Raw genomic sequence first — 27,109 nt, 5'->3', positions numbered from 1 at the left:
CTGCTTTACCAGATAAACACTAACATCACCCTGAAGTCCCATCTCCTCCAGAAGGTACAATTCCAAGACTACTGTTATTGACACACCGCATTAAACACTTTGCTCTCCAGTAGAGAGCATGCCCAACCAAAGTGAAACCAGAGAGGCTAGAAACCAGTAAAAGAGAAAACACAGCCTCAGGAATCAAAAAGGAATTAAACTCTACTAGTTATCTCAAAAGGTTTCAGAGAAACATCCTGCTTCTACTCAGGAGAAGAGCTATGATCACAGCCACAATTACAAGATATTTTAAATCCCAAATGAGGCCCACTTCGCGCTTCTCTGCTGTACAACACAAAGGCTACCCCATTTGCAGCATACAATTAACTTCAAAATTTTAGTATTCCACTTACAATAATAACTACTTGGAAAGTGCTCTTAAGTTGCTTGTCCATCTTGCTGAGAAGGTCAAAGCTGACGATGTTGACCAAGCTCGCTGTTAGGCTGTCTTTGCCAGTCACTATGACCTTGGTGCTACCTGGACTCAAGGATGGAAGCCACCTGTGAAATGCCTGGAGGAAGAAGAAAGCAATTAATTGAATTCTGGTGCTTATGTCCTCTGTCAGGATCCCAAAGCACTTCTCAGAGCATCGTCATGAATGCTTAGAACATGGAACCACCCCCCCCCTCCACCATTAGACATCAGCTGGGAGCACAGCAAGGGTAAGCAGCCTTCCCAAGGCAACAACCATAGTAACAGCAACAGAGGCTATAAACCTAAATCTACCTTCCAGGGCTAGGAAGGCTGAAATACACTCTATTCTTGCTTCTTACTGCAAAAAAAACAACTCCTGACAATGTTACCCGCTATGCTCAGAGAATGCAGTGACCACTACTGAAGGGAAAATTGTTTTCCCACTTAACAGGAAACCTCAGAGTGTGAAACACAGGGTTCTAAGTAGTAAACATCTCTCACTATAGCAATGTTTACTCCACGACGAGGATGAAGTACAACTCATCCAGATCAACAAAAACTCTTCCATTATCTCTACTTCTTAAAAAGTCTACCAAAAAAAAAAAACCCAAAAAACACCACAAACAAACAAAATTAAAAGATCAAGTTGACAATACACCAGCTGCTCTATGACAGCAGCTGAAATACATGTGGTGGTAGTCATTCAAATCAACCTCTTGAAATGCTTCACGCACCAGAGCAAGATATCCTCCCCCAAACCCATCTGTTAGTTACTGAGCACCCACCATTTCCCTTGTAATTGTGTCCCCAGTGACACCAACCTCTCTGCAATGTCTGAGATCTGCTGATGTTGCTCTGCAGAGAACTGAGTGGAGCTCTGGCAATCAGGATCTATAGATATCCTTTGGTGTGGTGATGAGAAATAGCATCTGTCTCTAGGCCCTTCACTTGTAGAAAACCCCCAAGCATCATTCCTCTCCTCTGTTCAGGAACCACATGCAGCAGCCTGTGGAGTTAAATGTGAGCTTCTCACGTTTCTCAGTATGTGAGAAACTATCCTTCACCAATTATGGTAAGCACCACAACCAAAATGGGCCAATGTGTGGATAAGGTTAGATCTCAACCGAAAAATAAGTGTCTGACACCAACCCAGAACTTCGATAAGGATGGCAGCAGTGGGAAAGCACCTGGAAGCTCCTACCTGTGCTGCCCTCTCCTTTTATAAAGGTCACATAACTAATGCACACTGTACAAGTGACCCTGTATTTCTCACTTGATGCTAACCTTTGTCCACCAAAAAGTGCTTAACAGCCAGAACAGTTTCAAGTCTCAATGCAGAATTCCAAAGACACGGCTGCAGTACTTCTCACCCAAAGCATGCCTCCTCATATCTTCCTGCTAGCTTCCTATGGCACTTTGAATATAAAGGCACTTGGCGGCCTGAGCCCAGAAAGTCAAAATAAAACGCCGACAACTCTGAGATAAAGACAATTTCTGGCAATTCAGCTCCAGAGACACCACAAAAGTTTCTACCATTACAGTAAAATACATCTGTGCCAGAATGAACTGAGTAGATTACAGACCATAATAAACTCCACCTTCTTCCATTTTCTGTGACATTTTTCTTAGACCTGCATCCTTCACATACCCACAAAGCAACACAAATCATTGTAAAGCAAATGTCCTAACAAAACATCTCCCACAACAACCTCCAGGGCAGTCAGAAGTAGGGAAAGGAAGAGAAAAATCAAGCATTTAATGGAAAAAAACCACCTCATATTGCTCAAATCTCTTGAAGCAGGATGTAAGAGTTTAGCTGCAAGTGCCCAATACTTAGGAAACCAGGCACCAAACTGTTCCTAGTAGATATCCCACAGAAGCCATGGTTTCAGGTTAGGCGTTGATCCAGAGAACTACAGGACTTTGAAATATCAAACATGATGAGCACCACTTCCTTGTTCAGTAAACCATTTTCTTTTCTTGTTGCCCAGCATTTTGTTGCACTACTGGGCATGAAAACACACATTAAGATGCTCTAACATCCTGGTTACAGCACAAAACCAGCAAATCCCAATCAATACACTTCTCATCAGCAAAACGTCCCAAGGAAAGCTAAACTCCTACCCTCTACTGCTCAGGCATGAAATTACTGACCTAAAACCTCTAGCTCACCTTTTTATCTCACAGCCAACATTTCACTAGCCTATGGCAACCCAATAGCCTCAGTGTACAAGCCACGACGGTGATTTATTTCAAGAATCGTTTCCCAACCATACAATCTTTCTTGGGCTTCTGATCAACATTAACAGAGGACTCAGAGGAGTCAGCAGGATAGGCCAAAAAATGTACTATGACAGACACTTAATGATGATGATAATGGGGCCTCTTGAACAGAGTGGAGAATCCCAGCATCTGGGCTTCTATTCCAGCCAAGGGACTGGCAGATACAACATACAATTGCTTCAATGCAACTATTCTATTTGAAGCTGATGAGTAGAACACCCCCTTGGAGCCAGCTGACTTGCAGGAACAACGTTATCAGATGGCCAAAGGAGATACTTTCTCTAGATCTCCCTCTTTGCAAGAGATCAGCTGGACCACAAAAAGAAAATCTACCAATAAAAGACAACAGGCATATCTTACACAGTCAATGTCAAGCAATTTCCCCCCCATCAAGTTTATAAATGAGTACAAATTTTAGTCTCTTCCCCTTAATATACTTCTTTTTAAAATTTTAACTTGTACAGAGTGCAACATAGCATAACCATCCCATATGCCCACTACTGGTCACCTGCACACACTCAAGCTCACAGTACCTCTGCCCATGTAAACCTCACAGAAGAAGGAGTCACCACCAGCAAGGGCCATTCCTTTCGGTAATACGCAGCAATGCAGATTGCCTGGAGAGTCTTGCCCAAGCCCATGTCATCTGCCAGAAGTAAACGTCCATTTCTTGAAATTGCGAAGCTGGGGAAAACAGAAAATAAGTAAGAGTCAAGAAATGGCTTACTATCTGTCCTGGCAGCCAAGATGAGCACAACTCATCACCAAGCCTATAATGTGCATCACCTGGAAGTGATCTTGCTTCTTCAGTAACCCTGGATCTTCTCCCTTAGTCTTAACACAAACAAGCAACTCCCACATATCTCTCAAAGCTTGGAAGGTCCTGAACAGAGTGGTTCAAGCCCAGTCCTTAGAGACTTTGATTTCATATGAGCAGCAGTCTCAAGACCTTACGATTATTTAAACCACGCTTTTTCCATGATATCACTCACATTATGTCCCCGAGTTCATCCTACCTAAGAAAATATTGCTAATAACAACGCCACTTCAACATCGGTAAGTACAGGCTTTCCTGGATTGCATCTTGAAGTCTCCAACTAATGACCCTACATGATGGGGACAGATAAAAGTTTATCTCTACATAGTCATTTAGTCATTTTAAATCTGTCAGGGCCTGGGTCCCATTTCCTGGCACTTTTCCATGTGTAGTTAATGTTTAAAAAACATCAACAAAAGAGGTGCACTTGGGAAAAAAAAAATGACCTTACAAAATAAAAAATCATATGACAATTAGGCACATACTGAATCACAAGATGGAGATCAGAGATGTATCATTTGAACATTTTATGAGACTAGCAAAATGCTACTTTCCTCCTGACTCATGATGAAGAATTCTAGCTAGAAACAGAACAGATGTGTCACTCAAAAAAAAAACCACAAAAAAAACAAACCCCAACAACAAAACAAACCATACCATAGCAAACAACCAAAAGCCCAATGTGCCAGACTGTAACCGCCCAAGACTCTGGGGAAATGTGGAGACCACCATGGAAGTGAATGCAGCCTGGGCACCAATATAAAGTACATAATTCTAGGCAAGGACTTAACAGCATGCAAAAAGGACATACTTCACACCTTCCCGCTGAAAGGGCATGAGGCTTGTCACAATTTCAGAGTCCACTACTGAAAGGTCAGCGTCAGGAATATCTGTCTCTGATGTAGATCTCTGTATTTGAGCAGCAAAGGTTTTTATTACTGCCTCGGGCAGTGGCTCCACTTCTACCGACACAAGGCTCTGTAACACTTCCACTGCAAAGAACAGAGCAGTTTATTATCAGAAGGGGCAACATACACACAATTTACATTATAGATATCAGGCCTCATCAACAATATTATTTCCTATCCTGAAACAACTCAAGAAAGCACTGCATCATGCACAGGTGTTGCCCTGGCCTCCTCCCTGAAGTCTATTTCAGAACCACATGATGAATCACATCTCCTCCCCTCGTATTTAGACTTGGTTATAAAAAACTGAAAGTCTGATGCCATCATTCAGAGATGATTGCTACTAATACAGCTGGAGCTGGATTATTCACACTGAGGGCAGCTTAGGGCACACTTTACTCAGAAATAAAAGTATGGATTTAAACAAAAGAGATCCTGAAGCCTAGAAGGCAGGGGCATCTTTATCTTGACCTTGGGATTCTGCATTAAACACCTCTGATGTCTCCACCATCCCCGAGTCATCCGGAGTGACCTGAGACACAGTTACCTAAAGAAGACGATGCATCTTCAGCTTTGAAAACTGTCTTCTCCTCCTGTTCCCCAAATTCACATAGGTTTGGCTCTGTCTCCCCTTTATCACCCCTCATTTACCATGTTTGGATAAGAATGCAGGAAGCACCTCGAGACTCAGAGAAACGGCTCTTTTACAACCAACAGCAGCACTCTGATAGCCATCCTTCAGGGACATGGTACTGTAAACAGCAACTCCCTGCTCAGCTGGTGTCCACTGCTATTCTCCTGGACAGAAGCAGCGTGTGGACCAGAACAAGCCTGCAGGCAGCCACTTGAGTCGCTCACCACCACTGCTGTTTCTCCCAAGAAACCTCTCAACTTCATCTGCCACATAAAACCCTCACAGTCAAACAAAGGGGATCCCCAGTCCCCATTATACATTGGGGCCTTCATCTTTTCAACCCATGGATCACAACAAGCAACACATCAGGGCAACTCTTCTCCCGGACAACCTTATTTCAGCCCCCTCCAGTAGCGCCTCTATCTCATCGCAAAAAGATAACAGTATTTCTTTTTCGACAAACAGCAAGTTTCTATGAAAACAAATACCAGTGAAAAACATGCAGTGAGCTGGGACCAGGAAAAGATCTTTAGCAATCCATCTTTGACCACTGACTGAGAAACAAAAGACACCTCTACACTAGGAACACAAACGCATGGGCACAGATCCTTTATTGCAGGAAGCATTTGTTGTTTTTTTTCATTTAGTAGTCAGTTTGTATATGAAGTCAGAAAGACATAAAACAACTCTGTTTTCAACAATAACCAGAGCTATGCAAACTGAAATAAGAACTCACTATACCAGCAGTAGATGCACCTCCAGAATTTAGTTAGGTATTTTCATTTCAGTTATTTCCAAGAGGAAAGCAGCAGGATGGACCCCTGCCACATGAAGGGGGAAAGCAATTCCAAGAAATATACATATGAAAAGACTTCCATTTGTGGTTGGGCAATGACCAAACTTTTTAAACTCTCCAGTTTAATTTATACTTCTTCAATAGCAGGAACCCTCTCCACCCAAAGTACAGCACAAGCTTGTTATTATACTCACAGACTGAGCTACGTGTTAGCATAATTGCTACAATTTGCTCACTGATAATTCTGTTGCTATTGTTCTGTACATGAGCTGGGAGAGTGATTAAGACATATCTGCCACCAGCATGATTCATCCAACAGACATTTTTTACTGAAGTGACCTTTCTATAAAGATGACTGAGCAACTAAGCAAAGAGACATTAACCTCTACAAACAGTTTCCAGCTAACAGATATCTCTGCTGGAAATGGCAACCAGCCTTTTAAAATTTACTTTTTTTTTTTTTTGACGTAGGTAAATGCACAGGCACAAAACAAATGCTGTTTCTCAAAAAGGCACGTGCTAGAAGCCTCAAATGCCCTCACCAATTACACCCTGCAAGAACATATACGGAGAGATGTTTTTTGCTTTCCTTAAATCTGTGTGATTCTGAGTACTTCATGTGGTGTACACAACAGCCAGCTAGCATGGCCGAGAGAGCAACACACTGGGAGATGATGTGTTTGCTCGGACTGCCTAGGATGTGCACAGGATCAGGCCCTTTGCATGCACAAAAGGCCCTCATAGCAAACAGAGAGATCAGCAGCTCTCATTCAAATCAGGGCCTGTCAACGTTGCAGTCCTGGGGTTTCCTGTCTCCCTCAAGACACACTCACTTGTTTTCATGACCTGGCATTCCTACGAGGCTCCACAACCTGGCTTTCAGCCCTACAACCATTACTAATGCTATTAAGACATGCATCATAGGAGCATGTAGATACTCAATTATTAAACGTGCTTTGGTATTCCATGGAAGCAGGAGCCCATGCTGGAGAAAAAATACTCTGAGCAACAGCATTTCAGCTCCGAAACACCCAGTCACACTTTCTAAGGAGGTGTGTATGCTCTATGTGTAGAGCACCTCGCTTATTATCTTTCTGAAGCTTATCCCAATCAAGTTCCACAGCCACATACCCTCACACGAGTACCAAGGCAAACACAGCAGGCCAACTGGGATGATAAATAATAATTTAATACCTGGGACTTGGTAATGCAAACCTCAAAGCACTTCATAGATTTAACTAAACATAAAAAACTCAGAAGCAGATATGCTGCTGTGCCTGGATTATTCTGCAAAATGTAGGTTGTTTTTTTTTTTTAAAAAAAAAGAAGAAAACAATCTACACTTCTACAATTCAGTTCAGTGAGTAACAGTTTCACCAGCATTACACAGATGTATTGCAAAGGAGTCTAGTGGTCAATTTCTACAAGGAAATTAACATTGTAGTGACGCTCCTTGCTTAGATTCCACTTCCAAGTGAAAATACGATGCCTTCCTAAAAATACTTTTTTTGCTAAGCTTTCTTTTAAGCATCTATCAGCCAGCACCAAAGCATTTTAGTAGAGTATGAAATTCTGCTTCAAGAATGCTTCTGCTTCAAGCAGATCCACGCACTTCTGCAAGAGAAACAGCACTCCTTGTTTGCTCAAAATCAACTCAGCTATGGAAGCAACCTGAATTCTAACCTGCCTCATACATCAATCAAAAACCCAACACTTCCGTGCTGCCTGTAAAGCCATTATTACCAGCAGTAACATGTGAGGCTGAACAGTCAGACAGTCACCAGCCAGACTCTAACTGTCGATGAACTGGTTGTTACAGAAATCATCAGTTGACTTGAAAACCTAGTGCTCTGACCTGAAAAACAAAATTTGCTAGGTGTGAAGTGAAATAGTACAACACTGTGCACACTACTTAAATCTTGTAGTAAACTAAAAGGTAGAAAAGGAAGTAAAACAGCCCGATAAGTGTTTGTTTTCTAAGCAAGGAGTGGCTGTGCCAGTTTATGAATTGATATACACACAAAAGGGAGCAAGGCAGGATGGCACCGAGGACAAGGGGAGCACAGCTAAAAACAGTCAGTAAGACAGAATTTCTGCAAGGACAGGAAGATATGCCAGCCATCATGACAATCTTTTCAAATTTAGCTAAGTTCAAGCAGAGCTGCTGCACCTTATAACCAATAAAAATAACTGTGATAGTAAACACATGCATGTGCTATAACAAACTGCACAGAAATTCAATGCAGAATCTGACAAAACAGAGCTACCACCTCAAGAGCCCCTAAAGGACTGGCATGAATAACACTTTAAAAGTTTTGAGTCTGGGCAAACAGTGTAAGTGTCTGACAAAACAGGAAGACACCTGCTTCACAGTTCGTTAGCAACTTAATTCCCCAGAGTCAAATGGCCGTCCCAAGAAATTAAGTTAGAATTCATTTGGCTCCGCAGAAAACAGCTCTAGCAAGGAAAATACAGCTACTCACTCAGTTTGGGATAGTCCTCCAGCAAGAAATTCCACTTTCTGGTGTTCATATCTGCAACAGGTACAACACTGTCATAAGTCTCTTTTAAAAAAGCCTGAATCCTTTGTCCAAAAGAACATGGCTATCCATCCATACCCTAAAAGAATTCTTATCTTGCCCAGCAATCAATTCTCCTCTGGTCGCCTTCATGTTAAGCAAACACTTTGAAGAAAACTTAAAAGTATGAGCGCACATCTAGAAGTGGTGGCATCACTGGAGTAAGCCAAGGTCAGCTCGCCTCTTGAACCATCATAAAGAATCCATAAAGGATTTTGGCAACTACTTTATTTTTTGCTGCAAGAAGAATGAAGAATGTGCATGGAGGTTCCTCTTTGTTAACCAATAAACTCTGACGTCAGATAGTAACATAATCACTTTCAGTTGTACCTCTGTACCCTACAGATGATGGATGATGTGTTCAGGATGGTACAGAGGAAATTCCCCAATTTATCAATACCCAAAATGTAACATGAATGTCAGACTTGTCAGGTTTATCCCTGGGTGGCACTTGCCTACAACTCCTAGGGAAGGCACAGTGAATTCAGAGACAGCTGAAGACATGAGTCATGTGGGGCCTTGTCCAAAGAACAAGAGCTCCAGGATTTGTTCCTCATGCTGTCACTGACCTGCTGCAACACTGTGCAGGTCACCTCATCACTCCGTGCCTCATTACAGGTGGAAACGGTGATATTCAGCATTGAAATCTGAATGCCAACATAAAAACTGCTCTACAGTTCCCCTTGCCTCAAAATCATCAGTAAAGTTGCTGGTAAACTCAATCTGCTCAGGCACTTGCAGCCATTATACACCACAGTAAAGCAGGAGAAATAGGAGAATGTCCAACTGCAGTTGGTAATAAAGACAAGAACTTATGCATGGCCTCCGTACTGCTGGAAAATTATCAGAGCATCCCACCTCAACAGTAAATGGAATCATGCCAAATCCTGAAACATGCCCTTGGCTAACAGGCCCTGAAGACCCAGGACATGTTCTGGCATGGAGTAAAGTGCAGGACACAGAAAGAGCACTATAGGAGAACTGCAGGAGCTCTCAAAATCTGCACCAAAGCACATCCTCTTGTGCTATTTCAGAAGGATGCATTCTCACAATCTCTCTCCTCCAAAGCATTCACAGCACTCCAGGAGCCGCCCCAACAACACTATTAGGATAAAGCAGAAACAACCAGAGACTCACCATAATTTCTGGAATCCATCCGTTTGAACACTCCAATCACTTCTGCAGAATACCCAATATCAACCTCAAACCGCAAGCGGGAGATCAGCACGCACTTCCCTTTGACAAGGGCTGAGGGTTTCTTCCAGTTCTTACAAAGCTTCAAGAGGGATTTCTCATCAGCACTACTGCCAACGAAATGAGAGTCTGATGCCAAGCCAACAGCATTTTCTCCTTCCAGTGGTGCCAGAATTACTGACCGAAGTTTATTTGCTGCTTCCACTAGGGAGAAAAGCATGAGATACTGAGAAAAGAATTAATAACAAAAAACACGGATAAACTAAAGATGCACAGGATGCCTTGGGAAGAGCAGGGACAAGAGGATGACAAACCAACCATACACCTTCAAGTTTAAAAGGAACAACGATTCCCTGTTTTCACTCACAGGGACAAAGAACAGAGTGATGTCCTGGAGGAACAGGTTGGTGGGAGTTTCCACAGAAGGGCAGAGGGAAGATATGACAGCAGGTGCACAAGGGCCTGGCAAGCACTGTCACCACATTAGGTTCCCCCTCTGTCAGCAACCCCAAAACACGGCTCACTAGGCCAGGGCAGACAATCTGCAGGACCACACTCAGCAGGTAAATTGCACACAGTCATAAAGTGTTTTCACTTACGAAGTTGCAGGGACAAGCGCAGGGCGATCAATACTATGTGCCTGAAAAGATGGGAAGGTACTTCTGCAAACAGCAAAGGAGAAGGATCTAAAAATACCTGCCTCCTGCCTCATGTCAATGTCTGATATGCAATCTCATATAGAAGGAATGCTGTATATTCACAATACTGTAGGAAGGATACCAGGAAGGAATCTAGTCCAACTCCCTAAATCCCATTTGTTACAATTTCAGTCCATCACGCTTTATTCTACCTCTTTCAGTTAGACTTATCCTTTTCCCAAGCCACCTGCACTCCTCTCACTAATCACTACCAACCACCTCTCTCATGATGCCAGGGCACGGGGCGAAAAGGGACACAGCATTTTACAGCTGTTAGCCCAAGACCACAGCTATTCACCCTAATAATCATTCCACTTTTCCCTCTGTGTCTCTGCCAATCTACACCTTTATGTTGTCTTTATTGTTATAGCTGAACTAAGTGATAGTTAAGGAACAAGAACCATTTTATCTTGCATTTTTACAGCACCAAAATAATGAATTTTATCCCCAAGACTCCAACTTACAGGTACTACAGCAACACGAGACTCATTAGTATCTCCAGAGTCTGTTGGACTCAAGAGCAGGGGAACACTAACCATATTGTGCCTCCATGTATTTGTAAAGAGAAGCAACCTCCCCAATCCAGCACCTGTTTAGAGTAAACCCAGGTGAATCTAGTCCTTTGAAGGTTAAAAAGAAGCAGGGTGGGTGCAGTTTAAATAGTTCATCTTACTGATATGCAACAACTTAAAGAAACTTACGTTAAGATTTGGAAAGGAAAAAAAAGGGAGAAAGAAACAAATTCAGACACTTTTTTCCTAAGCAGTTTGTAAGCCATTTGGATATCATCCAGCTTTATTTTTAAAAAGTGACTTCCGGAATAAACCCAAGCTTTTGAGATCTCTCTTCCAAAGAAAAAGTTTAAGACAGTCAAGTGAAATTAATTTTTAAAGCTGAGGACTAGGAAACCACCAGTTTAGATGTTCTCCTCCCAATGCACCAAGCAAAAGAGTTTAGATACTACTGTTTTAGCATTACATAGTTAGAGCTCATCTCTACAACTAACACTGAAAGAAATTGAAAAAAAAAACCACAACAAAACCACCTCATATTTTACTCTTTTGCTTCAATATTTGTTTATGGGCTTGACTGCGCATTTAATTTATAATACAAAGGAAGAAATGTAATACGGGACAACATTATTCAGACGAACAAAATTAACAGTGGGAAGTTGGAAAATAATTGTTTTTACACTTACAAGACTTCAAATCGAGGCCCTTTTAAATCAATTCCCTTTTCTAAGGGTATTTTTTCCCCTGCTATCATTATCCAACATTGATCCCATATTGTCTTCTCACATCAAGAGAAACTTTCCACAGAGAACTCGTATTTTCAATAGCTTTAAGGAAAAAAAGGCTGATTTCTAAAAACCATGCTCTTCATTTGCAAGCTTCTTGGTGCACAGACTCTGCTCTCATCTGTACTTCATACACTTCAAGCAAACCAGTAGCATTTAAATTATAAATGTGTGGCAACCCACATGGGAAGCTAAAATACCAGCACTCAACTGTGGGTTTTTCAAAGTGCTCAACACAGGCCTAATTCTGTTCCCACTGAAATCAATAGTGATTTATCACTTGCTTCAACACAATGTGCTTTTGAAAAGCCTACCTGAAGCATTTGCCTCTATCAACTCTCAATCTTTCCAGAATAAAATGACAGGATTAAAAAAAAAAAAAAAAGATAAAAACCATCCTCGTTATGCCAAAAAAAGGCAACTTCATTTTCAGTCTCAGTCAAAGCTCTACAGAATTAACATTTTTCCTTTTCTGACACCTGAAATTAACAGGAAAAAATGTAAACAAAAAAACCCAAACCAACAACAAACAAAAAAAGCTGTTTAAAAACAGCATAAATGAACAGACCTAGAAATTAAGCATTAGCCAGTGGAACACACTCAGTTCTCAATACAGACTTGTATGAAGCACTCGCACAGAAGATTCTTTCCTATGATCAGGCTTGTTGGTTACTCAGACTCAGCAATGGCAGAAAAAGTTAAACTCATGGTTGGCATTTAGATTACATGAAAAATCAAGTTATTTCTAATCAACTACAAAGTGTCAGAAAAATGTTATGAGCTAGATGCCACTTGAGTAGCACTACTTTAATTATTCCAAACAATAACAAAGCTAGACAATAATTATGGAAGGCAGGGGAATCCGGTTCAAGACTTTGATCCTTTCTTACCATTCAACAAACCATTTACTTACTTAAACTGCTGTAATCTTCCAGGCTGAAATTCCATTTTTTCATAGCAGGATCTAAAGTAGGGCAGAATATGAATCATTTGGTGTAGAAATGTTGTTGTGAAACGTTCATGCAAGATAACATAGAATTCATTCTACTCATGCAAATTTTTTGACACACATCTGAGAAACACTATGTTCATGGTTTACAGCTACATGACACCAGAAAAGCCACAGGGCATATCAATACTAAGACAAGGAGAATGCAGCAGCCATTCACAAGGAGCAGCAACACATGGGGGGAAAAATAAAGTAGAATATAACAAATAAAGGACAGGTAGAAAAGATGAGAAGCAAGCCAAAAGGTGGAGATTCCACAGCGGTCAGTAATCCAGTTTACAGAATCAACTCACCAACTCAACTACAGCTGAAGTGACCCATTTTCCCATACCAATTTATGAATAACTTCTCTTCCTTCACTCCCAAAAAATTCTGACCAGCTGCCATCACTAAACTTCTTAGAACACTGTTCATAAAGCATTTCTTGGCTAAACCCAAGCTCAAGCTATTTCCGCCCAGAATTTCTTTCCAATTTCATCTGTCTTTACGTTTCCAATCCCCCATTAATACCACATATTCCATCCCAGCCATAGCTGTCCTGCTAAGACCATATAGCAACTACAGTTCCAGCAGAGGCTGAAACTTAGATCTAACATAAAAGAGATAAGCAAACAATCAGTTCTTACCATAGCTTTTACTTGGCATCTTCTTAAATATAGCAATAAGCTCAGCATTATACCCTATTTCAACCTGGAACCGGTCTTCCCCGTATTTCACGCATTTTCCTTGTGTAACATTATTTGCTTTCTTGCAAGAGGCAGATTCAAATGTAGAGCCTGCACCAGCACAGCTGGTCAGCTTCTGCATCCCACCACCTCCCCCCTCTCTTTCCATTGGTCTGCTTGTGTTTATCAGCATTTCTGAATCACCCAGGGTAGCGCTGCTTGATGGTGGAACATATTTTATGGAAGATTTGTTCTGACTTTGTAAATTTTTAGTACCGTCAGGGTGCCCATTACCAATTAATCTAGGATGAGATGGTTCTGTAGGGTTTTTGAAAGCTGGGTAGCATTTGGGCTGCTGGAATGTACCAAGATTAATTAAAGCTTGTTGTCCATGTTCCTGACCACCAGCATCCGAGTAATGTCTATGGGAATAACTCAGAGAATTTGGGATCGTTGTAGGGAACTGCTTAATGCCACTCGCTTGTTCCGAGTCCACTGAACAATTCTTTTGTTGCTCTCCATGTGAACCAGCCATCTGTTGGTTTGCAGTGTAATGACTATAATCTTTCTGAAGATAGCTCTTTTGCTCCGCAGGACTGTTTGGATTCTGTCGGTGCTGGCTAATGAACCTGACATGATTGTTTTCTTGTTTCAAGTTTCCCCGATTGCCTGGATTCTGTTCTTTCACCTGAGGTCCAGTGATCCCCACCTGCCCACCTCTCTGGGCTGCTAGCCTCTCTGCTCTCCTAGCCAAAGCCTTCTGGCGGTTCTCTTCAATTCTTCTCTTTTGTTCCTCTGTAAGGCTTGATGCCATCTTCGACAATTCAAACAACAAATCTGAATCAAAACCGCATTGGGAATTAATCAGAGAGGCACCTGCTTCTTTACAGTGATGAAGGCTGATCTACAAAAAAAAAGGCAAGAGACAGGAAGTTTCAACTCTGTTCCCCCCTAAAATGGCTATTGTATTGATAATTCAATGTAATTGGTGACTGAGTATTACTGTTAACTGATGCTACACAAAACCCTACTAGTACAGCAAAGCTGTCAGACCAATGCTGAGCCATTATCAGCAAGCAGATACTGACAACCACTCCTGGGGCTTTGCATGCCAGGCTTACATAGATAAAACATACAGAAAAAGGTGAAAACCCCCATTCCACTACAGTTCTGAGCACTCTCCTCTGCAAAACCCAGCAGAACTGCTACAATAGCCAAGCCCTGCACTGCAGAGCCAGCCCTGTAAAGGCAAACACAGGTAAAGCAATACAGTCACGTGTGGAAGCGTTTCACAACTGTGGTACCTAAAGAGCAAAGATGGGACAACGCTCCCTCTTTTCTGGACACCTTCCAGTTGCTGGGCATCTCACAGCGTGTAGCAGATACATACTCAACCCCAAAGGGCTGAGTCCTCTCCTGCCTTCAGAAGGGTCCACTCACAGGTCAAGGATCTTCTGACGGCAGTGAGGACCCGGCTCCTGCTGCATCTCCCAGGAGCTGGCCTCCATCTCCTCCAGCAGTCAGAGACCAGCGCTCAGAGACCAACTTTCCTCACCACCCTGTAAGAGGCGAGGCTCACTCCCTGCCCCGCTCCTCTCCCAGGCACCACACTCCCCTGTCCCAAACTCCACCGAGAGCCCGGCCCCCACCCCACAGGCTGGGGGCCCCCGCCATCCTCAGGGACCACCCGCCACCCCACAGGGGCCCAGGCTGCGGTCCCTCCTCGCCTCCCGGGGGCTCCGCTGCAACCCACCCGGGGCTCAGCCCCGGCCCAGCCGCCGTCCCCCCGCCACAGGCCCGCACACCCACCTGCGGGCAGAGGCCCAGTGCGCCACCGATGGTCGCGCAGCGGCGCAGACTACAACTCCCAGCAGACCCCGCGCTACGGCCCAGAGGCACAAAGCGGCCGGGACGCGCAGCATGCCGGGAAATAAATGCCGGCGCGCGGGGCGCTCGGCGCTCTGGGAAGTGTAGTCTTCCGGTCACGGCGCCATCTTAGGGGCGTAGAGCACTGCGCGGTTTCGCTGTGGGAAGCGGCGGGCTGGAGGCCGCCCTCGCAAGGGTTTGGCTCAGGCCCACATGCGGGGTGCGGGCTCACGGCTTTGCCACAGGCAGTGCCCAGTGCTGGGGCAGGGCTCCCTCACCGGCAGCGTCTGGTGTGTGAGGCTTGGCACACCAAGGTGTGTCACTTATTTAAAATAAGTGTCTATGAGTCGGGAATAAAAAATGGAGGCAATGCATGAGAAAGGATGAAAACGCTGCTGTCAGCAGTGAGGAGGGAATCCACCCCAGGGCATCAAGAGCAGTGACATTAGTGCAAGGTCTGTAGTCTTTGAAAAGTGGAGATGAGGGGCTGAACCCTGGTGACGGGAAGAGGGTAGATGTCAAAGCTGTCTACGAGAAGGGCTTCAAAGAAGACCCAAGAAACTACAGGCCCATTAATCTTACTCCAGGCCCTGGGAAGCAGTAGAATGAGTCCTCCTAGGAACTGTCACAAACCAAATGAATCAGGTGATCCAGAAAAGCCAGCACCAAAGGCAAATCATGCCAGACTAACCTGATTGCCCTCTACAACAATATAACATTTTCTGTCTCTTGTTTACCTGGACTTCAGCAAAGCATTGGACACTTGTTTCTCACACCCTCCCGCTGGACAAACTGGGCAGACACAGACTGGAGGGGTGGTCTGTGAGGCACGTGGGGAATCGGCTCACAGGCACTTGCAGAAGGTAGTGATCAGTGGGTTTTCCTCAGCCTGGCAGCCTGTCACAAGTGGGGTCCCTCAGGGATCAATGCTGGGCCCCATGCTGTTCAACAAGTTGCACTTGATGGAAGAAAGAATATTTTTACGTTGAGAACAAATAATTGATGGAACAACCTCTCCACGGACATGGTGTGGTCCTTATCACTGGGGTTTTTTAAGACGCGAATGGACAAAGTGTTAGATAATCTCATCTAGGCTCCGTTTCCCACAAAGGGTTGCACCAGATGATCTTTCGAGGTCCCTTGCAACCTGGACTGTTCTATGATCCTGTGAACACCTTCATAATAAAGAAATTACTCATATTTGCATCTAAGTTCTGAATAAAAGGGTCTCCCAGGGTTTTAATTATACATAGAGCTTGATTTATACATACCAAGTTGCTCTTCCTGGACAGTTGTGATCCCCATGAGCATGACCAGAGTGATAATATCTGAGCAGAAAGCAGAGAAAAGGCCCTGGGGAGCACCATAACCCCCTCCCATCTCTGACTTCCACTACCCTGCCCAGTGGCAGGTCTGGAGCCACCTTCCCTGTCCCCAGATGCCATTTTCTCCCACCTGACAGACCCTTTGGCTGGGGATACCAAAGCCAGCTGGCTGTTTCACAGTTTATTCATTCTTCTCTCTGCTGGTTAATTAGAAAAGGTTATCCTTAAATTGCTTCCTGATTAAGCAGCAGTGACTGCCATTAGTCAGGAGCTCGTCAGCCCGAGAAAAACAAGGCAGGCAGCAAGAGCGAGGTGCGACTTGACACACAGCACAACCCTGGGAGTGCTGTTACTCGCCTGGGAATTGCACACGCACAGACCTGGGCACGCCACGTGCCCGCAGGGGCTCGCAAACACGCCGCTTTTAAAGAAAACCACAGGCCTGAGGAGGGGTCCAGGTCCAAGGTTTTGTCCCAGCTTCTCTTAAGAAAAAGAGTAAAAGCCAAACCTTTTTTTCCAGCTTCCAGGCGCCCCCACTTCAGAGTGGTTTTGGTAGGAAAGGTGGCTCAGCCCTGTGGTCTCCTCTGCCATTGCCCTTTCTTCCTCTGCAAGCCAGCAGCATCCAGCTGGCTACACAGCAGAGAGAGAAAGGAATGGATGAGGGACCTTTTTTTTCCTCCTTCTTGCCACACTTTTAACTGCCTAAAGCCAAACCAGATCCCAGTGTCCCATATGGAAGAGAGAGAGCGAAAACACTCAGAGCATAACCCTGCAACTGCTTCCAGCCACCTTCTCCCCATGACAGCAGCAGGTCTCCAGTTCCAGGTCTCTGGTGATGGCTCCCTATGCTTTGGGAGATCTGGGGAGGGGGGGGAGAGGAAGACAAACTTGGAAAAAGTGGAGAAAAGCCCCTATCGGGGACAGTCCCCAGCTCATGAAAAGGATGACAGTGGAGTGTTGTTTGCAGAGAGCTCTTGGGTTGCGCGGTCAGGCAGACACACAGACAGACGTTGAAGCATTTGCTCCATATGGCACAACTTCAGCAAGGCACGAGGAACAGCCCAGCCATGCAGAGAACAGACCTACAAAATGAGAGGCCGTTTGCGAGCAGTTTGCTGGTAGCACTCCAGGTGTCCTTTCAGTCGGAACATGCTTCCAGCAGTGGCTTGGACTCACTCTCCACATACTGGGTCAGGGAACAAAGATGCAGTACAGAAATAATGGGAGGACTTGGGAGGGGGGGTTAGCACACCCCAGCTTCCCAAGGAGGAAATGGTTCACCCAGTTCCAAAGACATGGTCCCATCGGTGGAAAAACATAAGGAAATGGGGTTCTCAGCGCTGTTCTTATGAGGATCTTTCCATCACTTGGATTGTGCTCTAAACATCCTGTCATGGGCTGGCCTGGTCCTGACTGCTGGCTCCCAAATGAGGACAGGACTGCCTGGCCACGCATCGTACATCTTATATAAGCAGCAGCTAATATCTGAAATGCAAGCAACCAACCCAAGACCCCAGAGCTGTTCTGGATTCTCTCGGCTTCTCCTCTGAGCTGCTCTTACAAGGTCCTGCTGCTGTCATGCTGAATGTATACACCTCACTCTGCCACCTTGCCAGCACACCTTTTTTGGTTCTCCACATGGACAGAGCTGGCCCTGGCTGCCTTCATCCTGGGTGTGTGGCCAGCCTGAACTCTCTGCTGGGGCTGAACTGCATGCAGAGCTACTGTGTGTAGCGAGGCCATCCAGCAGACAAGTGGAAATCAGCCCAGGCTAACAGCTCTCAGATGCCCCAGCTTCTTGGAGGGGTTTGGTAGCCCACTCCGAGATCAGAGACACCATTACCAGTGCCCAAACGTGCCAGTCTTTGACCAGCTATGGAGAACCTGCAGTTGCACCTTCTAAAATAAATTAATTCCACGCTCATGAGCCTTATCAGTTCCTTCTCAGCTAAAACCAGTCAAGTGGCTGGATTGGGGACATGCAGGTTGGCTCTTCAGGGACAGTCTTGGGGCAGGAGAGTCAGAGAAAGCCCCCTGGACTGGCAGAGCCTCTTCTAGTTAAGGAAACCCTTTTGTGTGGGCTGCTCTGGTCTCGTCTGAATACTTTGTAGAGGACCTGTCCTCTCTGGGACGCAGTGTTGTGCTTCCTCTGCTTTGGTTTGGGGTCCTGAGTGGGGTATAAGCTCCCTAACAGGGAACCAGAGCCATAGGCTCAGAAGGGCCAGGGTGTGCTTGGGTTTGGAACTGGACCTTGTCACAGTAGCTGACCCTGCATCCCCCCTTGTACCTGTTCTCCCCAAATTTCTTTTGTTAGAGAGCTGTTAATCCCCTCTGTTTTCCCTGTGCCATCAGGGCACATCGGGGACCGTAGCCTGCTGGCCCGTTTGACAGCCCAGCTACTACCACAGACTGGCTCTGCATCAGGCCCTTTCCCCGAACACCTTAAAACACCAAAGACAAAATTTGGAGTTTGCTGAATCCAGCTGCCCTTGAAACCCTGATGAAAGAGGACCCGCAGAGGCTTTTCTGTGAGCTTTTCTAGCATGAGAAGGTTGCTCCCCTCCTCTGACCGCCAGCTCAGTGAAGACCACTTCTTTTTCCCTGCTCTTTGGCCACCCGGTGCAAGGAAAATTAGTCACCCTCCATTCTTTTGAAGCAGCCTCTCTTATCTACACAGCTTGTTCTTCCCTGGCACGCTGAAGCCTTCCTGCTCTTGTTTATAGTACAACCCCTCCAACAGATTGCAGGGTCTCTTTTCTGCCTTCTGTCCTTCTTGGCTGGGTTCCCCTCCACAGCTCCAGTCCAGAGCAATGGTCTGCACAGCACATGGCCTCCCCGTCGCTGCCAGGCTGCTGCCAGGCTCACGGGGCTGCTGCAAGGCTGAGCCCACTCTTGATCTTTTATGCGATGCAGCCCAGGTGTGGGGGGCAGTTCATTGGCACCCAGAACAAAGATTTAAAAGAGAGGAAAAAAAAAAAAAAAAAAAACAACACAACAGTTTGCCTACATTGAGAGGCAAACAGTGTTTCCAAAGCTTCTGTGTTGCCAGCATTTAACACAAGGTGAGCTGTGATCCAGCTGGGATGAGGGCACGAGCAATGGGGCCTCTCCAATGTCTTATAATATGCTGGAGTTCAGGGCAGAGCACATCCCTCTACTCCACACAACTGGTTTTTTTTGTCCAGATGCTGAACAGAACTTTAAGCATGGCTGAACTGGAGAAAAAAAAAAAAAAAAAACACAACACAACAGTTTGCCTACATTGAGAGGCAAACAGTGTTTCCAAAGCTTCTGTGTTGCCAGCATTTAACACAAGGTGAGCTGTGATCCAGCTGGGATGAGGGCACGAGCAATGGGGCCTCTCCAATGTCTTATAATATGCTGGAGTTCAGGGCAGAGCACATCCCTCTACTCCACACAACTGGTTTTTTTTGTCCAGATGCTGAACAGAACTTTAAGCATGGCTGAACTGGCAGAAGGGTATAAAGTTAGAAGGAAAAGCTTGTGTGCACAAGCAGAGAATTTAACTGCATAACCTTTATTTCCTTAGGAAACCAGGGTAAACAAACCAAAGTTGCATTCCAAGTTCTATTCTGGAGCTTAAATTACTGGCCTGATTTTCAAACTCGGAATAAACAGCTAATCCTATGGCCTTAGTGTTGATGTGAAGCCAACTTTTGAGATCCTGTTCATTAAAGCCAGCCATGGTTCTCTGCCCTTTCTTTTCCTGGTGTGTGAGAGACCCAGAGATATGGAGAAATCCTTTAAGCAAGAGCATCAGAGGTCACTGATGCTAAATAATTAACCACAAATGTAATATTAATGGTCCTCTGCCCTTGCACAGGAGCCGTAGCTCTCCTTGGAGGATCTCAAAGCATACTCCAGACCAAGAGGAGCTGGTGGAGCAGCTCTGAACTTCCGTGGGACACAAAGGCTGATGCCAAGGGGTTTTCCAAGAAACAGCCCAAGGGTTGTGGCATGCCCAAGGCTTTCCTGTAAGCTGTGAGCTTACAGTGGGTTCTGATACAACTGTTTGCCATCCTCTGCTGTGACTTAGACAAGAGGAGCATAAGACAAGTCCTTTATTTAGGAACATGGACTTAGCCCAGGACTCTTCTCTGCCTCACTCTTCACTCATCCAAGGATGCAGGAAGGTTACTCTCATCTTTGAAACCTCCGTGAACGCAGTGCATGGAAAGCGAGCCAGAATCTGGCCTTGGCAAACAGCACATTTGAGCACACGTTTAACTTGAAGTGTGTGCTTAAGCTTGTTAAACCTCCTCCTTCTTGGTTTTCCTGTATGTTGGGACTCTCATCTGCTACAGAAGGGGGGAGTCAGAAGGTGATTTGTTTGTTATATTTTGTATAGCAGCCTGATCTAGAAGACACTTGCTGTCAGCTGCAGGATTTTGCTACCAGCTTGTCTCAGTGAATTCCACTGGGCTCCTTGGGATAGCAATTATTCCACAACGGGGAGTGCTCTTGAAGTGTCAGGGCAGCATCCTCACAAGGCGCTGCTGCAGCCTGCCTGGGTGGTGCTATACGGCTCTCATTGTAAATAACAAGAGTCATAGGCAATGGGAATGCACACACTTTATTTATTTGGGGTGGAGGGGGGGTATTTCCCCATTTAGATCACAGTAAAAATCGTGATAGCCAGATCCTGAGAAACAGCTACAAAGGTTCTGTTTAAAAGAATGTGACTACAGAAAGCAGATGCTCATCAAGTTAAATAAGGAATTTAATTAGCCTGCATTTTATCTTGTTTTCAGCTATATGATGACAAATCGCATCTTAATAAAACAACATTAGGGAGCAGCACAATTCCAGTGCTTCAGGAAATGAGAAGCAGTATAAGTTATAGTCCTGTTCCCACCGAAGAAGTCATTCTCATTCAGAAATCTGACATGATGTTAAGATGGATAATGTTTTAGCAAAATGGTCCTCTGGCATTTAGAAGGATTTACTACCACTTTCAGCTTCAAAAGGCTTAATATAGGGTGGTGGGGAAGAAGGAAGTGGCATGAATAGCTCAAGGGACAGGTAGTGCAATTAATATTTTTTTATTCCTATGGTGGCACAGGCATGCAGGGTTCTTTACAGGTGAATAAAAAGAGTTTTCCTTTTCCCAGTAGGGCTATAACTAAACATAGACTTTATATGCTGTAAAACAAGCAGCAGTTTTAGTGTTTGTCATGCAGTGGAATATGTCCAGATTCAATTACAATATCACATTTGATCTATGAAACCAGTTTTGTGTAACATCGTGAGCACAGGTCTTACCTCACCCTGAGAAAGGTTGATGAAAGGTCCTGGGAAAGTTTGCTCATGTCATGGTTTAAGGGCTGCAAAAGTTTGTCTAAGCTCAGTTGTAACTTCTGGGACTGGAGAAACTAGTGTTGTTTGGAATATTTCTGTCCAGTAAAAAGGATTACAAAACACAAGAGTTACAACAATAACAGATTATGAGATTTAGTTTCATTATACAAGAACAAAGGAACTACTCAGGCCATTCAGCGTGCCTGTCCACTGTATCCTTTCTTTTGTCTGTACCACAGAGCAGATCCATGGTTTAGGTGATAGATCATCGGATTATCACATAGCTCTCCACTATAAAATGCACAGTTTGATCCTGGGTGATACCTTGAGGCAATATGTTTCACTTGCTGATCATATGTACTAACAACAGTTATTCTTGATGGTTGATTCGACATTTTCCATCTTTCAGATTCAGTGGTTGCTCCATAGATCTTTATACTTACCACTATCTGAAGGGAACCTACAGGAGAGCTGGAGAGGGACTCTTTGTCAGGAAGTGTAGTGACAGGACAAGGGTTAACGGTTTTAAATTGGAAGAGGGGAGATTTAGATTAGATACCAGAAATAAATTCTTTACAGTGAGGGTGGTGAGGCACTGGAACAGGTTGCCCAGGGAGGTTGTGGATGCCCCATCCCTGGAGGTGTTCAAGGCCAGGCTGGATGGGGCTTTGAGCAACCTGGTCTAATGGGAGGTGTCCCTGCCCATGGCAGGGGTGTTGGAACTTGATGATCTTTAAGGTCCCTTCCAACTCTAACCATTCTATGATTCATTGATTCTATTAGGAAAGGAGAAAAGTATAAGAGTGGTCTGATTGGATCTTCTGTCATGCGAAGATGCACACATACACACACAGTACACACATTGAGTTTGTACATGTATACATATTTGTGCATATGCAAGTATATATATTTTTGCTGATAATTTTCTGGATTAATTATTTAATGTATTAATCTGAGATTGTGCTGCTATTGCTGAGGACAGAACCGCTTCAGGAGTCATTGAATTGGGAATCTCCTGTCAGTAACTTCCTGGCCCGCATTTAGTTCAGGTTGATAAGGGCTGAAAGCTGTTCCTCTCTGACAACTGTTCACTGGTGTATGTGAAATGAGCTTATGATTCTTGATCCAGGTCCTAGAAAACAGATGTCCATGCTACAAAACCCACCTTTGCTATTTAGACCCTGCTAACACCGTCTAGAGGGATGGTGATGAAGCTTTGCTCATTGCCATGGGGCAGCTGTGAATCAAAAGGCAGTGCAAAAGTATGGCGTGGGAGTGGGTCTCCTCTTTTAACAGGCAACAAATTCCTTTTACAGTTATCTTGCAGGAGCTAGATTTAAAAGTGAATGAGGAAGGGTGAGGTTTTCCCTTCTCTCTATCGATGGAGAAAATTTTGAAATGTATTGGCCTGGAAAATCCAAGCTCAGAAGCAGCAGCTGGGTTTTCAGCAAGTCTCTTGTCTCTTTCCCTGTTGTCCATCTGGATTCACTGTAACGCAGAGAAATCAAGCATTGTCTCTGAAGTCAAGTAAAGTTTGGAAATGGCCATCATTTCCATCCAGTTTTCCCAGGATGAGTGGTGCTGCCCCGTGCTCTGAGAATGCTACTTGCCAGATGCGAAGGGCTCAGATCTGTAAAGCAGTGGTGAGGGCTGACTTTTCTCATTTGCAGAGCTGTTTGCAGAATTGGACCCTAAGCCCTCCTGGAGCGAATTGTGAAGCAATGCACAGATCAAATCAAGATGCTGACTGTGACTGCATCACGGCACAATATCATGCTGGCAGAATATGAGGCTGAAAGCAGTGACATTCATGTCTAGCAATGTCTAATACATCATATGGTTGTAAAGTGACAACTGAGTCCTGGAGGACAAAGACTAACCCCTGCATGCCCTGCAAATATTTTCCAGTCCACAGACAAGTTAAAGACCAGGTCTTGAAAATAATTTGATGCAGCCTGAACTTGATCTCTTAACAACAGAACAGGTAGTTCCCTCTGAATTTGCACACGCTGTCAGGTTTTATTCATGGTTGTGACACCATGTGATATTAATGTTCCCTCTGGATGCAACCAACTTTTTTTATAGATTTTCCAGACTTTCATTAATTACTTAATTGGCGCAGAGCAATATAAGAAATGAAGTGTATTCCTATAGGGCAGTCATATTTCAGACAGGCACCAAGCTATTTGCAAGCAGAATTAAAAACAAATGGGAGAAACATGTTCAGTTGTCCCTGCTTCATCCCCAATTTCAGCAACAAAGCTGATATATTGCCAGGTACTGATCCCACTACCTGGGATTTGTCCAGGTTGAGAACTTATTAGTGTTTATTTGAGGGAAAAGAGAGAGAGTCAGAGAGAACACAGCTTGTATAAATCAGATTAAAGTATTGACAACTCCTAAGCAATGCTCATTCCAGGAACACGCTCACTGTGTGATAATACCACTGCTATAAAAGAAGTGCATTTTGAATTCATGCCACTTTGCAAATACCTGGTGGGTCATGAGTTCTTGAGGGTTAGTTCCTAGAAGAGGAAACAGGATTGCTGGAAAGTTAAATACTCTAGATGGAGATTATCTGAGTGATTTAATAGGTGAGAGACTTAACAGCCACTGGACCTTTCTTTGCTTGTAGTTAATGGTTCAGAACCATCTCGGGTCACCATAGAGTAGAAATTGTTGACTAAATTAAAAAATCTGGGTCTTGACCCTAATGAGCAAAGAACTCCACCGTGTGCCATGATTAGCCTTGACTTACACATTCAGTGGGAAGGGCATGGTTAAATGCAAACCCAGAAGAACAAATTCCTGTCTCTCCTCTCAGTGTGGTTGCTGGATGTCAAAAGCATGAAATATTAATAGTCAGTGTGTGTTAAGAGTCCCCCTCCATGTCTGATCCACAGACGACGTGCATCTGTCTCTGCTTTCAGCCACAGAGCTCAGCTCAGGCTGTGGACGCTGGTGCCTTTCGCTACCCGGCAGCAGGGCAACTTTGCCACTGGTGCTTAGTCTGGGCTTGGCAGATGGCTTCAGCTTCCTGATTGTCACCCTGGCATCTTGCATCAGCACTAAAAACCCCTTCATTATTTTTATTTTATACATTAGGGGTTTTTTTGCGCAAAGGAGAACAGGAGAAAAGGGTTGGAGGCATCATGAGGTGACCAGAGGAGGGATGGGTAGCAGGGTGGTAGGAAGCAAATGGGAGAGCTACAATTGCAGGTGGAGAGATCTTCAGTGGCTCTACCAGTTTCCCCATCCCTCACACACACACAGGGAGTTGAGCAGTGGCAGATGGGGAAAGAAAATAGATAAATAAAAGTGTCAGTAGGATGGATTGGTTTGCACTTGGTCTCATCTCATCTCTCTGCATATGTCTGCTGGTATGTAAAGATCACACAACCAAGGGACTTAGCACTGACCCAGAAAATTTATACCACTGAACATAAAAATGAATCAAAAAGACAAATGTAGGAAGGGGGTGGTCAGAAAACAGAACAAAAGGAAATTAATTTTTGTTCCTGTGTACATCAGGATTTTGTTAGGACAGCAATTTCGTGGGAGCACATATTGCCAATGCCACCGCATGAGCAGCTCTGCCTCAGAGGAAAGAAACCGGGTGGGCAGTTCCTGCGCTGAGATCCCTCATGTTTTTGATCTCTATCTGCCCAAATGAGGACTCCCCAAAGGGCATCAGAGCAGGGCAGGGGTGATCTCAGCAGCAGAGCCCCAACACATGATGGCTTCAGACAGAAGGGGCACCATCTCCCTCTGCAAGCTCCCCTGATATCATGCACCCAAACCACATCAGGGAGGGCATGACCGGGTACTCTGGGCTAATTCTCCTGAAATTTTTCAGTTTTCCAGTAAGCTTGTCTGTGCCCAGAGGAGGCTCTTCCCCTCTGTGTAGTGCCAGCATGTAACTGAAAAAGCAATGTCCCAAGGACGACATCATCTGTCTGCCCTCTCTGCCCTTTGTCTGGATGACCAGATTGCTAGCCATGGACTTGATTTAGCATATGTCAGCAGCAGCTCCTCAACATCATAATGTGATGGTTGGGAGCAGGGGAAACAGCTCCTCTGGTGGGGCCACTGTGGGCTTGAATACCATCCTTGCTTTTCCAGGGGTAGATGGGAAGGAGCCAGAGCACCATGCTGCCGATTCTTCTGGCCTCCGTGCCTGGCATGGGGGCCTTGCCCAGGACTGCAGGCAGGTTCAGGGGTGGGATGAGGTTCAAATTTGGCCTGTGTCTTCTGCGTGGAAACCTTCCTTTTCAGAACGTGCTGGAAACTTTTTTCCTAAGGCACTATCTATCCTCCAGGGCATCCTTTCCTCCTCGCTGCTAGTTTCTACACAAATGCAGAATCTTTGGTGCTTAGTCACTCTGCCATTCCTGCTGTTTATTGCCTCCAACAGGCGTAATTCTCTGCTCAGGAGACCTTTGTGAGTTGCTGTGAAGGAGCCGTGGGCTGTTGTCATCCCATTTCCAGGGGGCAATAAACAGCAGCAGTCAAACTTCCATGGAACAAAGATTGTGTGATTATTCAGTCGTAAAGAGAGGGGGGGGGAAAGAGATATATCTTGTGTGTGTGCTTATTTGCACATCACACAAGGACGTGCAAATTGCTCTCAGAAGAGAGTCTTGCTATGAGGTGAAATAGGTCCCCGTGTAGCGCTTCACTGCTGACTCGGATGAGGGATTTCGCCTGCCTGTGCCTTGGTTTCCCTGTGCAAATCAAAGGGCTTGTAGCTCTTCCTACCTAGCGTATGTGTTTTCAGAGCCAGGAGTTTACTCATGCCCTTACAGGGCAGTGAGTTTGGGGGTGACACAGGGAAGTGGTTCCTGGGGTTAACGGCTTGTGTTTTCCCCCTCTTCTTGAATGAGACCAAATGTTTTTCTGGGAGGAAGATCCAGAGAAAGTTAGTGTCAAGGGCTGGTAGCGGAGCGAGCCCATTGCCACAGTCATCTGCATCTGACCTGAAGGTTAAAAAACCAGCAACAGAGAGAGCTAAAATCTGTTAGGAAGGAAAAGCCCCTTCAACAGCAGGGAATTGCTGCCTACACGCAGACACTGGCTCAGAAGCAAGAGCTTTTGAGGGTTTCCTTCTGTGACCTGTGCGACTGAATGCTTCAGTCTAGTGGGGCTAAGTCATTAAGAGCTGCGTGACCCCAATGACCAGATGGGGTTTGCAGCTCATCAGCAGGGAGGGTTCAGCCCACTGGGAAACCCAGCTGCTGAGCACCTCCGTGGAGGCGTTTGGCACCT

At 44.9% G+C, this 27,109-nt stretch overlaps 1 protein-coding gene across 7 annotated transcripts in view; it reads right to left on the bottom strand.

Moving 5' to 3' along the window:
* The window catches only part of SMARCAL1 (SWI/SNF related, matrix associated, actin dependent regulator of chromatin, subfamily a-like 1), a 42,481-nt gene extending 27,294 nt beyond the window's left edge, over positions 1–15,187 (bottom strand). For 5 of the 7 annotated variants that reach the window (XR_001413410.1, XR_001413411.1, XM_014954740.1 and 2 more), the window contains exons 1-9: positions 15,144–15,187; positions 13,296–14,238; positions 12,574–12,624; positions 10,265–10,327; positions 9,609–9,869; positions 8,376–8,426; positions 4,366–4,546; positions 3,271–3,421; positions 393–551 (exon numbers count right to left, since the gene is read on the bottom strand). Coding sequence is in view for 5 of the 7 variants with exons in the window: in XM_014954740.1 (XP_014810226.1) it covers positions 393–551; positions 3,271–3,421; positions 4,366–4,546; positions 8,376–8,426; positions 9,609–9,869; positions 10,265–10,327; positions 12,574–12,624; positions 13,296–14,148 (1,770 nt within the window). In the remaining 2 variants the exon portion in view is untranslated. Of the gene's footprint in view, positions 1–392; positions 552–3,270; positions 3,422–4,365; positions 4,547–8,375; positions 8,427–9,608; positions 9,870–10,264; positions 10,328–12,573; positions 12,625–13,295; positions 14,239–14,638; positions 14,781–15,143 lie in introns of those variants that run through there. The other 2 variants (XM_014954739.1, XM_014954741.1) reach the window with 2 other exon arrangements.
* Positions 15,188–27,109: the final 11,922 nt, after the last annotated feature.

Source organism: Calidris pugnax, unplaced genomic scaffold (genome assembly GCF_001431845.1).
Source record: "Calidris pugnax isolate Ruff unplaced genomic scaffold, ASM143184v1 scaffold103, whole genome shotgun sequence".
NCBI lineage: Eukaryota > Metazoa > Chordata > Aves > Charadriiformes > Scolopacidae > Calidris > Calidris pugnax.
This window is presented reverse-complemented; position numbering and strand designations above follow the sequence as displayed.